This window comes from Gadus macrocephalus, chromosome 11 (genome assembly GCF_031168955.1).
Source record: "Gadus macrocephalus chromosome 11, ASM3116895v1".
In the NCBI taxonomy this organism is placed as follows: Eukaryota; Metazoa; Chordata; class Actinopteri; order Gadiformes; family Gadidae; genus Gadus; species Gadus macrocephalus.
Genome location: NC_082392.1, coordinates 10,587,318 through 10,601,411, shown reverse-complemented (window position 1 = coordinate 10,601,411; position 14,094 = coordinate 10,587,318). Strand labels below are relative to the sequence as shown.

The 14,094-nt window shown below is 46.4% G+C and overlaps 1 protein-coding gene across 3 annotated transcripts in view; it reads right to left on the bottom strand.

The window, feature by feature from the left end:
- The window catches only part of bbs9 (Bardet-Biedl syndrome 9), an 80,382-nt gene that overhangs the window by 55,188 nt on the left and 11,100 nt on the right, over nt 1-14,094 (bottom strand). For 2 of the 3 annotated variants that reach the window (XM_060064331.1, XM_060064333.1), the window contains exons 6-9: nt 8,916-9,090; nt 4,880-4,964; nt 4,074-4,257; nt 959-1,088 (exon numbers count right to left, since the gene is read on the bottom strand). In XM_060064331.1, the coding sequence (XP_059920314.1) occupies nt 959-1,088; nt 4,074-4,257; nt 4,880-4,964; nt 8,916-9,090 (574 nt within the window). The remainder of the gene's footprint in view (nt 1-958; nt 1,089-4,073; nt 4,258-4,879; nt 4,965-8,915; nt 9,091-14,094) is intronic. The other variant, XM_060064332.1, reaches the window with a different exon arrangement.

Below are 14,094 nucleotides of genomic sequence, written 5' to 3'. Positions count from 1 at the left end.
TGTGTGTGTGTGTTTGTGTGTGTGTGTGTGTGTGTGTGTGTGTGTGTGTGTGTGTGTGTGTGTGTGTGTGTGTGTGTGTGTGTGTGTGTGTGTGTGTGTGTGTGTGTGTGTGTGTGTGTGTGTGTGTGTGTGTGTGTGTGTGTGTGTGTGTGTGTGTGTGTGTGTGTGTGTGTGTGTGTGTGTGTGTGTGTGTGTGTGTGTGTGTGTGTGTGTGTGTGTGTGTGTGTGTGTGTGTGTGTGTGTGTGTGTGTGTGTGTGTGTGTGTGTGTGTGTGTGTGTGTGTGTGTGTGTGTGTGTGTGTGTGTGTGTGTGTGTGTGTGTGTGTGTGTGTGTTTGTTTAGCTTTAAGTGTTTGACTTTAATGTGGGGATTTCTTGGATTGTCTATGTTGTTCTATCAGTGTGTTGGTGCGTGTGAGTATGCTGTGCTAGGTTTGTGTGTGTATGTGTGAGAGAGAGACACAGCAGGCAGAAGGTTGCTTGGGGGAGTGCAAGAGGAATATATTAAGAGGGCAAGAGTGAAACCCAACATATGTAGTAGGTGACCTATGATGATAGCTCTGTTTTGTGCTAATAGAGCAAGGAGAATAGACACACCCACACACACCGACCCCGACCCCCCCACACACACCCACACACACACACACACACGTCAGAGTATAATCTAAATCCTTCCTTCTTCCTTCCTTGGCAGTTCGACCTCATACACAAACAAAAGGTCAAAATACACCTTCCATTTCAGCACCACCTGCCTCAACCCACCGACAAGCCATAAAAAAAAACCATTCAAAAATAAACAGTGAAGGCCAGAGAAATCCTTATTATAGAATCAGGGGCGAAGGGCAGTCAATCAACAGGGTTTGCCTCGGAACTTCTCAGGGCTCCCCCGTGGTCGTGGAGGCAACAGGGAGCAGTCAAACATGGCTTTGATGTTTGTGACATCACACCCTCTGTACTCACGAGAAGTTGGCCACGCGTACGGCGACGGGGACACTGGCCAGCTGGGCGGCCCACTTCAGGGTCGTGTCCTGGAACACCAGCATCATGTTGTTGTGGTTCCCAAGCAACAGGTTGATGGTGCCCTCCGCTACTACGGGGGATCGGACGAAGGGGAAATGAGAAGAGAAGAAAGGGTGTTACTTTTATCTAATTTGAATGGGACGTTTCGGCCACTTAAAGTGGTGAACGTTGCCCAAATAAAGAAATAGTATCTTGTTTGATTTTACGATCAGTGAGATAGTTGATACCGAGACTTGTCAACATCCAGGGGAATTTACAATGGATTTTGTGACGATAACACATGGCCTAGGTCAAAGGTGAGCGACCTATCTCACAGCATGGCTCCGACGATGAGATGAAGGGAACATGTTTCTGTGAGGTAGAACAGGAGGACCAGTCTGTTTTAAGAACGGAGAATTAAGGCCGGTGAGTTCTTACGGGCTGTGCGTTACCTCCTAGGGAGGGGGCAACGGGCTCAGATGAGCGTTCTGTTTCAGGGGGGTTGTTGTAGGAAAGTAAAACGGCTCTATAAACGGCCGGGTCAGCACCCGAGCAGCTAATAAAACATTCCAACCTCCGAAAAAAAAAGATTCCGCTCTCCGAGTATAAATGTGTAATTGATATATGTTCCGTTTTTTTCGTTCACAAACACACAGACACACACACAGGTGTCCAATCATTGCCACCAACAGTGTGCGTACCACCAGGGCAGATCTGAGCGGGACCAGCCCCGGTCCACATGAAGGACCGGAGCAACATTAGCAGTGCGTGGGCTTCAAAGTTAAAGTGGAGGAAAACTCTGAGCCGTAATTATAATCTACCTATATGTGTAATTACCCGCGGTAATTATAGCGGCTCCGAACCTTGATTCTAGATTCCCGTTTAGCTCGGGCCCTGCCTCTCTTTCTCTGTCCTCTCTCTCCATCACCTTTCCTCTCCTCCTCTTTTGCCAAGAGCTTCACCGCTCTCTACTCCTGCACGCTGCGTCTGTTTTTCTACTGTCCGTCCCAGGAAACATCCTTCATCTTTTCATCCTTCACACATCGAATTCCATCCCTCTCTCAAATTCAACCCAAATCTCAACCCTTGTTCAGTGTAATTTCTGATACTGCGCACACTTGTTACACACTTGGAAATGTTACTCCACCGCGTTGTGATCCACTTAGGCATCCAGCATTTCAAATGTCACATTAGGGTAAACATTAGGGCCAACCGTTAGACTGCAGCACAGTTTATTGATTATGGCAGCAACGATAAACTTAATCAAATCACATTCTTTCACTCTGTGCTCACTCTGTCTGTCGGGTAGGGCAGGAATCGACCCTGCACCAGACCCACATGTGGGGTCCATTCTCAGCCCAGCAGAAACAAGGTGTGTGTGTGTGTGTGTGTGTGTGTGTGTGTGTGTGTGTGTGTGTGTGTGTGTGTGTGTGTGTGTGTGTGTGTGTGTGTGTGTGTGTGTGTGTGTGTGTGTTTGTGTGTGTGTGTGTGTGTGTGTGTGTGTGTGTGTATGTGTGTATGTGTGTGTCTACCTCGGGGAATGATTATACAGATGCTTAATCTTAAACTAAATAAAGAACATTCAAAACACACACACACACACACGCCCACAGGAAGACAGAGGGAGCCGAATCCCCAGAGGGAGAGGCGAGTGAAAAAACAGAGCAGGAGGAGAGAGAGAGGAACAGAAATCATCAGGGAAGACATAAAATAGGAGATAAAAGCGAAAAGCATAGCTATACGGTATGGTGAGAAAGATAGAGAGAGAGCGAGAGGGGAGAGAGAGTGACATTGATATACTGCATGGTGAGAGAAGGAGAAAGGAGGTTAGGAGGGCGCAGGTCCAGCGGACACAGCTGTGCGCTGGAGGGCCGGGAGAAAGGTAGAAATCACCCAGGACAGCTGTATAATCTCCTGCTCCTCAACGCCACAGAACACCAAAACACCCTCCACCCCCTCATTCCATTTATAATCTCTCTCTCTCTCTCTCTCTCTCCTCTCTCTCTCTCTCTCTCTCCTCTCCTCTCTCTCTCTCTCTCTCTCTCTCTCTCTCTCTCTCTCTCTCTCTCTCTCTCTCTCTCTCTCTCTCTCTCTCTCTCTCTCTCTCTCTCTCTCTCTCTCTCTCTCTCTCTCTCTCTCTCTCTCTGACACGCGGCCGTGGTCTCCAGATCAGAGCGCAGCAGCAGGTGTTTCTTCTTTCTGTTCGTGAGCAGCCTCGGCTAATAAAATCGCATCTGTGTTACTTTGAGTGTGTGAGCGTGCGCTAAGTGTTTCATTATACGTATGTGTCTTCTCACGACTCCTATTCTAATTTCTAATTGACTACAATCACGCAGCAATTTCAGATAAACAGACGTTAATTGTTGAATAATTCACAAATCTGTGTGTGTATGCGTTTGTGTCTGTGTGAGTGTACGTGTGCGCGCATGTGTGTGTGTGTGTGCGTGCGTCTGTATATGTGTGTGTGTGTGTGTGTGTATTTGTGTGTGTGTATGTGTGAGTGTGCACGTTGGTGTATGTGTGAGTCCAGACCATGTGTTAGGAGTTTGGATTCAGGTTTGTCTCTCGGTCTTGTGTGTTTCTTAGGGGTCATGCAACCGAATGTCTGCGCTGATGGTGAATGTGTTTACGTGATTTAGGATGGAAACCACCGGCTCACGCACCGGTGCTGATCGCTAGGGGTTGGAGGACGGTCAGATCTGAGTCGGATCCCTTCAAATAATGGAACTAATGGAAACACAGATGTGGTGGCGGTACTGAGGTGTCACAGTGAGGCTGCTGTGTGATGTTAGCTGAAACACTTTAGTCAGCTAGCAGTCGTTGGATCCACATTAACACATGACACACACAAATAATAGTATAATGAATAACGGGATGATCGAAGGAAATGTGGATTACTAACACAACTGGTAAATTAATCCACAAAGGTATGTCTCTGTATATGGGCGTTCCATGCTGGACTGCAAAAGAAGGAGAGTGTGTGTGTATGCGTGTATGCATGCGTGCGTGCGTGCGTGCGTGTCTGTGTATGTGTGTGTGACTCTGGGGGGGAGAGGGCTGGGAAGGCGAGGCTCACCTGAGGCGTAGGGCAGGAAACAGCTGGGGTTGTACTCCAGCTTCTTCATGAAGCGGATCTGCCCGTTGTCGCGGAAACAGTAGAGGTTCCTCTCTCCGAGGACGCAGATGGAGGAGGAGGCGTGGGATAAGGAGGGAATGCTGAGGTCCAGGGCCGCTTCGCCCAGGACCACCGTCCAGTCAGGCTGGAGGACACACAAACACAAATTTGCTTTGTCTGTGCGTGCTATCGGATTTTATTCCCTACTATATTTTATTTGTGTTTATTGATTGCAGCTCTTCCTCCACCTCTGTGCTTTGGTTAATGCATCCCACTCTCTATTGATTCGGTGTTTCCATTATTCTAATCCACTGTCCAATTCGCTCCTTAATTCAATTTGTTAGCAATAATAATTTTTATTGTGCACGTTCAAATCGCTTAGTAAACTTGCGCAACACAAGTCAAGTTTATTGGTATTATAATTAATGGCAATAATTACAAACCGCTGTGACCTTTGACAGTTACACAAAAACTTAATTGTGATTCAGACATTACAAGAGTTCAACTCAGTTCTCGTGTTACGCTGCCCTTGTAAGTGGCCTGTAGATAACAAAGTTGTGGTTACGGCTGAGATCCTAGTGTAAATGTCTTCTGGGGATGTGGAACATGTAAGCACAGGGTCACAGAAAGGCTGATCCCCTTCCCCCCCTCCTCACAGCTCATTCACTCAGTTCCTGGCATCCGACCAATCAGATAACACTTCATAGCTAATTTAGGAGCCCGTTTGCCGTGAAAGGGAAACGAGGGACACTTGATTGGAGGCTCACCGTCAGTCTCTTCCCCCCTGTCTTCAGAGGAAGCTCTGCATCCTGCCGGCTCTCCGCGTCTGTGGCCACAGCCAGCGTCTCGTACCTGGGACACGCACACACACACAAAGTCGGCAACACACACTTAATCTGGGCATGTAACATTCTAGCAGAATGTAAAAATAGATAAAGATGGCTGGGAGACCTCCAGACTATCATGATCTTATTTCTTCCTTTTTCATGGAAAACGTGTGACGTCAGTGTAAAAGCCGTATGGAACATAGGATGTCATTGATACGCCTACTTAGTTAGTCTTCAATGTGGTCATCCTCCAGTAAAACACATGTTCACCAGTACAGCAAAACGCATTGTTAGGGCATTCTGAATAAAACATTGTGCTGACTTGAAAATGTTACCGTGCCATCATTCTGAACCTTCACTAAAAGTTCTACATCATCTGATTTACCCCCATAAAAGGAAAAAAGGAAAGTCCTTCAGATGTTTAACCGTGAACCGTCATTCTATAAAATCCTTACATTTTACATGAAACCCAGCTTTACAGAATAGCTAAATATTTTCTCTGCAATTGACTGACCTAGGGCAGGCTGACTGAGCACGTGAGCGCGTTTTAACTGCACATGTAAACGAAGACACACATTTCAACAAAGGCGATCTGCCCATACCCAGACCGTACGACACACTAGGTAAAACCCCACTGAGCAACTCTTGGCCCCACTCTGAGGCATCTAAGGGGGGCCTTTATCCCAGGGGCCCCTGATGTTCCAACCCTTGTGCCCCCTTAACGGTCCAAAACTCGCGTGGGAACTTGCACCTGTAAACCCAGCGTGTGACATTTTTGTTTCCCTTAGCTCAAATACCCAAAGCAGCCAGGACAGCGCCAGCAACTTTCTGGAACCCAGGACGGGTTGCAGGAGTTTGGCATCGGGCCGCCCTGCGGTGCACCCGAGTCCACACGGTCGGAGCTTCTCTCTGCATTAATATTAATCCAATCCATGTACAAGGGGGTGTCTTTTCCCCTGATTGAGAGGGTGTGTCAGGTCCCAGCGGAGACTAATGACGTGGGGCTGCTCCCCTGACAGGTGGACCCGCTAAGTAATAAAGTGTTTAGGCTGATCCCTGGTCAGTTGATGCTGGCGTGTTCACCCTGAGGACATTTCCTGTAAAAGGGTTGGCAGTTACCGTAGACTGGCGGGAACTGATCTCTCTCTCTCTGTCTCTCTACCTCCCTCTCTCTCTCTCTCTTTCTCTCTCCATCTATTTCTCTCTCTGCCCCCCTCTCTGCCCCCTCTCTCTCTCTCTCTCTCTCTCTCTCTCTCTCTCTCTCTCTCTCTCTCTCTCTCTCTCTCTCTCTCTCTCTCTCTCTCTCTCTCCCTCCCTCCCTCTCTCTCTCTATCTCCCTCTCTCTCTCTACCTCCCTCTCTCTCTCTCTCTCTCTCTCTCTCTCTCTCTCTCTCTCTACCTCCCTCTCTCTACCTCCCTCTCTCTCTCTCTACCTCTCTTTCTCGAACAAGCTCGACATGACACAGAACTTTGCTGGTCCAAACATTAAATCCGTGATTTATTATTACCTTAAGTTGGCTCCCTTAATCGGGCCATCCATCATACTTTCTAATTTAATTTACAGTTCAATTAAATTAGGCTGAGTCCCACTTTTAATATTCCCGTTTTATAATGGCTATAATGGCTATAATGGCTGAATGCAGCCTATTTTTCATCTCCTATAATCTCACATGCTTTCAGAGTCGGTGATGTCAACTAAGGACCTTGGACACTGCACTGTACTGTGTGTGTCCCTGTGTAAACGCTCTGAGGACCTTTTGGGTTGAGCTCTCCCTACTTGGTGACAGACAGATGAGGTATTCATTACTTATACTTGATAAATATTTAAAGTTTCAGTGTGCCACATTTGGATATATAGGAACTTCATGCTATGATCACAACCCCTGCAGTGAAACAAAAACCTTTAGAGCAGTTCGTAACATATTTCTGCTATTTATGTTTTTCTTAGTTTATTGCTGGTTGCACCATATTCCAGGTTGTAACAGGTTCTGGTTTAATCAATTCCTGGTTGTAATCAATTCCTTGTTGCGATTTATTCCTAGAAATTGATCCTGGCCTTATTAGAGGTTGCAATAAATTCTTGATTCTTAGATGATTCTTTGTCACTGATGTCTTGATGTAACCGATGTCTGGTCGTAACTTAATGTAACTGATGTCTGGTTGGAACTTATTTTAACTGATGTCTGGTTGTTCCTGGTGTCTGGTTAGAACTGATGTCTAGTACCAACACATCTGGTTGCAACTGATGTCTGGTTATAACTTATTGTAACTGATGTCTGGTTGTTACTGGTGTCTGGTTAGAACTGATGTCTAGTACCAACACATCTGGTTGCAACTGATGTCTGGTTATAACTTATTGTAACTGATGTCTGGTTGTTACTGGTGTCTGGTTAGAACTGATGTCTAGTACCAACACATCTGGTTGCAACTGATGTCTGGTTATAACTTATTGTAACTGATGTCTGGTTGTTACTGGTGTCTGGTTAGAACTGATGTCTAGTACCAACACATCTGGTTGCAACTGATGTCTGGTTGTAACTTATTGTAACTGATGTCTGGTTATAACTTATTGTAACTGATGTCTGGTTGTTACTGGTGTCTGGTTAGAACTGATGTCTAGTACCAACACATCTGGTTGCAACTGATGTCTGGTTGTAACTGATGTCTGGTTATAACTTATTGTAACCGATGTCTGGTTGTTACTGGTGTCTGGTTAGAACTGATGTCTGGTTCCAACACATTTCTGGTTGCAATTTATGTCTGGTTGTAACTTATTGTAACTGATGTCTGGTTGTAGCTGATTGTAACTGGTGTCTGGTTGTTACTGGTGTCTGGTAAGAACTGATGTCTGGTACCAACACATTTCTGGTTGTAACTGATGCCAGGGTGAAGGGACAGATGTTGTAACAGCAGCCCAGTGAAGAAGTTCTTCTACAAGGCTTGTCCTTGTGTGAATGAGTGCAGCAACAGGTCTAATTATACTAAAACAACACTCATAATAACTATGGCTGTCGCTGCTTTGCACCTCTTCGTTAGATATTCTGCTAATGATGTCCTTGTGTAGCATGAATGGACAAAGAATGAGTGTGTGGGAGAAAGAGAAAGACAGGAAAAGAGAGGAAAAGAGAGGAAGAGAGAGAAAGAGGGAAAGAGAAAGAGAGATTGAAAACCACAGGAAACTGATTATTCATCTACATGCCTACCATATGGGCAGACCACAAATGTCTCTCTCACGCACACACACACACACACACACACACACACACACACACACACACACACACACACACACACACACACACACACACACACACACACACACACACACACACAAGCTTTGAAATGGGAATCAGAAATATCTGTCATCATGGGAGATTGAGTCGGAGGAAACACTCATTTATATGAAAGAGGATCTACCGGTGAAACACACACAACCACACACACACATACACACGTTATACAAACTCATGCACATATATACACAGACACACACCACCGTTATACAAGCCCCAGCACACATGCACACACGTTGCACAAACACACACAAACACACGCGTACAGTATACGGCAAATCAAGCTCTCATTCATAAAGGCAGGAGACAGGCCAGCAGGGCAAATAAACTGAGCTAGCAGAACGAGGACTTCAGCCCATAGATTATAAATACATAATATACAGATATAATACACCTCTCAGGCAGAAACATTTTGGACAAATCAATCCTATGAACCACTCCTTGTATTTTCTCTTGAGTATGTATGAGTGTGTTTATGTATGTGTGTGTGTGAGAGGAGAGCGGGAGAGAGATAGAGAGAGAGAGAGAGAGAGAGAGAGAGAGAGAGAGAGAGAGAGAGAGAGAGAGAGAGAGAGAGCGAGAGCGAGAGCGAGTGCGAGAGAGAGTGTGCATGTGTGAAAGAATGCGCTAAACAGAGACAGAGTGAACGCATGCATATATACATGTGTGTAACAGTGACCCACCTGTAGCTCTCCAGCTGCCTGGTAGAGGAGACGGTGAGGAAGTTGTCGGTTCGAGGGCAGTAGGCCAGTGGGCCAGGCAGCAGAAAGCCAGGTAGAAACCGGCCGAAAGAGTAGCTCTCCTGCTCGAAGAACATCAACATACCGTCCATAGACTGGATACACACAGAGTGGTGGCCTGGATAGAGAGGAGAGAGGGAGAGAGAGAGAGAGAGAGATAGAGAGAGAGGGAGAGATAGAGAGGAAGAGTGAGAGATCAATTTTAAATAAAAGATTGATTACGTTTTTTTATCTCAAGTTACTTCCATTGGATTTTATGTAATTAAGGAGCAGGTAGAGTTTAGGCATTTGTCGATCTGAGATTTACTATTATCTCCCAATAAGCTGATTTGCGCACGCATCTGACTATATGGTAAATTGTTAATATGTTGAACCAATGACCCGACCATCATTCAAACTTCAGACCATTGGCTGCCCAGAGTTCCCGTTGTCCGGTAATTACCGGTCTTAGACCGGAAAAAAATGAGGAGGACCGAAAATTCTAAATGTCTCCGGTCAGAATGACCGATTGGAAATAAGGCCCCGTCCACACGGAGCCGAAACGGGCGAAAACGATCCGGTTTCGTTTTATGCTTAATGTTCAAGGCGCTGGTTCTCCACAGAAAAAAGTGGAGCGCATCAACCCTGCGCTCATACAGCATGCGCGCTGTATACAAACATTCAGTCACGAGGAGATTCAACCATTGAGCAGAACAAAATTGAGCAGGTCCTTTGTTCCCGGTTTTCCCCAAAAAGGGTCCTATGTTCCCCTGTAGCCATACATACCGGGGAGCATAGGACCCTTTTTGGGAAAAGCGGGGAACATAGGACCCTTTTCCCAGAAAAGGGTCCTATGTTCCCCGCAATCTATCAATCTTTAAACTAATTAAACTTCATCCAAATAAAACTTTGAGCACGTCTGAACACATCTTGGTGGTGGTGAAAATGAACATTCCCCCAACACGGTGTTTCTGCAGCCATAATGACTGTGTGCTTCATCTTGGGTTTCCTGCAGCCCGGTGGCTTTCTCCTGGTTCTGCTTTATTTCAGGGCGCAGTTGAAGGACAACAGCAGGCCATTCCCGAGCTTCGATCTGATATCCACATTAACACCTAGCAGCACACACCTTGGTCAACCATGTGTTTGTGTGTGTGTGTGTGGGGGGGTTTGTGTGCATCTGGAAATTCCTGCTGTATAAACACGCACACACAAACACACCCACGCACAACCTCGGCTGTTAAGCAGCAGGGCTGTGTCGGTAGAGCACTATAATTAGGCCTCGCCGCGCTATTAAAACTCCCGCTGGCATCAAGCAGAGGTCAAAGAGACAGCCACCTACAGTCCACACACACAAACACACACATGCTAACACACATCATGCTTAGTGTGTGTGTGTGTGTGTGTGTGTGTGTGTGTGTGTGTGTGTGTGTGTGTGTGTGTGTGTGTGTGTGTGTGTGTGTGTGTGTGTGTGTGTGTGTGTGTGTGATTTGCGTGTGTGTAAATTGGAGATGTGTAAGTAAACCATCTAATTTGTACACTTTGATTTCATTTGCGCTCTTTAAATAGTAATTTTGCAGCAACAGCGGCGCCAAATACAACCCTGTCAATAGACTGAGAACTAGAGTTCACTATAGACTGAGACCTATAGTTCACTATAGACTGAGAACTAGAGTTCACTATAGACTGAGACCTATAGTTCACTATAGACTGAGACCTAGAGTTCACGACCAATAGACTGAGAGCTAGAGGTCACTATAGACTGAGACCTATAGTTCACTATAGAATGAAACCTAGAGTTCACGACCAATAGCCTGAGACCTAGAGCTCACTATAGACTGAGACCTAGCGTTCACTATAGACTGAGTTCACGACCAATAAACTGAAGGCTAGAGTTCACTATAGATTGAGACTTATAGTTCACTATTGACTGAGACCTTGAGTTCATGACCAATAGACTGAGACCTAGAGTTCACTATAGACTGAGACCTGGAGTTCACTATAGACTGAGACCTGGAGTTCACTATAGATTGGGACCTTGAGTTCACTATAGACTGAGACCTAGAGTTCACTATAGACTGGGACCTGGAGTTCACTATAGACTGAGACCTAGAGTTCACTATAGACTGAGACCTAGAGTTTATTATAGACTGAGACCTGGAGTTCACTATAGACTGGGACCTTGAGTTCACTATAGACTGAGACCTAGAGTTCACTATAGACTGAGACCTGGAGTTCACTTTAGACTGAGACCTAGAGTTCACTATAGACTGGGACCTTGAGTTCACTATAGACTGAGACCTAGAGTTCACTTTAGACTGAGACCTAGAGTTCATTATAGACTGAGGACTAGAGTTCACGAACAATAGACTGAGACACAGAGGTCACTAGCAATAGACTCCGACGTAGAACTCACTACCAAAGGAGTGAGACCGAGAGCACACTTCCGATAGGAAGCGTGTTCTGAATTATGCACCAACAGCCTACAGTTTCAGGTGAGGAGGAAAACATGGGATTCCTGGAGGATGTGTCAAACTGGCTTTCGTGTGGCTATACGCATTTGTGTGTATGCATTACAATCAAATACTAGTGGGAGCACCAGGATAATCAGACGGTACCCTCTAGCCTCGGGTGGTGTGTTTCTGACTAAATATGATGGAGAAGTACTTGGAGAGGAAGCCGAGCTGACCCTTTTCCATCTTCAGCGTGCTATTAACAATGTTTTGACTTAAGGGTATAAATAGTGCAGGGCCCAAGGGAGCGTGGACGGACCTCACGGATGGCCTCTCACGCACACACGTACAGTCATCCGGACACCCTTTGTTTTTTTTGTATTCTCAAGGAGCATGCAAGCGTTTCATCCGTCAGAGACAGGTCGGGCCTCACCAACCCCCCCCAACACCAGACCTTGAAGCTCGCTCTCCTCCGCCTGCGGGGGTATTTTTAGACTAGAATAGGACGGGGCAGGGGTGACGTTCCAGCGCTGGCTTGCTGCTGCTGCTGCTTCTGTTGGCGTGGAACAGCTTCACCGGGGCCGCAAACACAAACACTACCTGCCACTTTTCAGGGGGCCAGGGTTTCCCAGGCACGGTGGAAGGAATGCAAGGGTTGTGAGCGGTCAGACTGCGGCGGTTTAATAAAAGTATCCCCCTGTTTCCCTAACACACACACGCCTGCCCAATTATGAGCGGCGAGAGGGGCAGCGCATGGCGGGCGCAACGAGGGCCGAGGGGTGTCCCCTTACCAGGTGTGCACGCTGGAACGTGTGTTTGTGTGTGTGTGTGTGTGTGTGTGTGTGTGTGTGTGTGTGTGTGTGTGTGAGGGCCGCCGTGGCCACACCCATGCAGAAGCCATTAAAGGGCCTCTATTATGGTGCAGCGGTGGTGGTGGTTCAGAGGTCGAGGAGCTAGCGGAGGAAGCCACTCGTATTAGCCCCATTAGAATGAGACACACACACACACACACACACACACACACACATGAAACAAAAAAAAAACTGCCATACGCACCCAGTACATAGTCGCACTTACCCGCGTTTATCCATGCATGTGTACATGACACACACATACACACACACAATCTTCGGTTTGCACTACACTGTATTTGTATGTGTCTGCGTGTGCGTGCGCGTGTGTGTCTGCTTGTGTGTGTGTGTGGCCTCAGTGTGAACCACTCCCTGGGACAGTGGAGCTGTTAGAGCAGTAATAGCAGCGAGCAGTTATTACATTACTGCTAAATGCCGCTATTATAGACATTAAGACCAAAAAACACACATTCATAAAGGACAGTGTGTTCCACTTTTTATAGCATGCTTAAGGCGTGCATCTGTGATTTGTCTTGATTTTATGAGCATATCTGTATTCCGTGTATGTGTGTGTGTGTGTGTGTGTGTGTGTGTGTGTGTGTGTGTGTGTGTGTGTGTGTGTGTGTGTGCATTGTATGGTTACTGTTGTGCATGTGTTTGAATTCATTGATCAGGTGTGTGGTGTAGCATGTGTCTGTTGCATATTTGCTTAGTTAGAGTTGTGTTACTGAATTTCATTGGACATATGTGTGTGTGTGTGTGTGTGTGTGTGTGTGTGTGTGTGTGTGTGTGTGTGTGTGTGTGTGTGTGTGTGTGTGTGTGTGTGTGTGTGTGTGTGTGTGTGCGTGCGTGTGTGTGCCTGCGTGCTTTTCAGCATTAGCAGACGCTCATTTGTCAGTGGTGGGGTTTTGATCTCCACGTTAGCGCTGGGATAACACTGGGGACATGTGTGTCAGCGTCGGGATCGCGTATCCCAGGCGGCACTCATCCGATTAGGACTAGGATAAACCAGTAAACTGTCAACTGAGAGGGAGACTGACAGACGGACACACAGAGCTAGAGTCAGAGCAGAGGGGCAGCCTCACCGGGTGATCCAGCTGGGAGAACAGAACCGTTCTCACACCTAGCTTCAACAGCGTAGGTTGTTAGATCGTAGTCGTGAAATGCTCAACACATATATGTTGGCCACGGGTGGTCTTGTGTCAGGTTAGGGTGTTTGATGCCTAGGAGATGGGTTCTGGGTTCGTACCCAAATGTCAGCAGTCTATTTCCCTGTAGGCAGCGTTGAGACTAAGCCCATAGCTGCTTGTTATGTCGCTCTGGAGGAAAGTATCAGGATGGCTTAATAATCAAAGTACTTTAAAAGTGATTGATATAAGGAAAAGAAAAAAGAAAAAAGGCGGTTGTTAATAGACAGTTGTTGCTGTTTATTTGCACTATAGCAAAGAAAATATTGCGAATTGATACCCGGCCACTTAGCAAGGCAGTAGAAGTCAACCAGTGGATACAGCTCCTTGCAGTGTTGGTGCCACTAAAAGCTTATCCTAGCAGAGCGTCTCTTTGGACAAAAACTGGTTTTACAGTCTTTACTGCCATCTAGTGGGCGATACAGGGAGGAAAAGTTGCCTGGGGATTAAAAATGACCATAGAAGGAAAAGTTCTGTTGTTACTACTGTACAGTGTATCATGATAGACCGATTGAAGGAATGACGAATAAGAGAGAGAGAGCCTGACTGAGAGAGCGGGGGGAAATAATATATAAGGAGAATAAAGCAAAGCGTTGGTGTTTGGGTGTGTGTGTGTGTGTGGGTTCATGTATCCGTTCAACCTGCATGCGTGAAA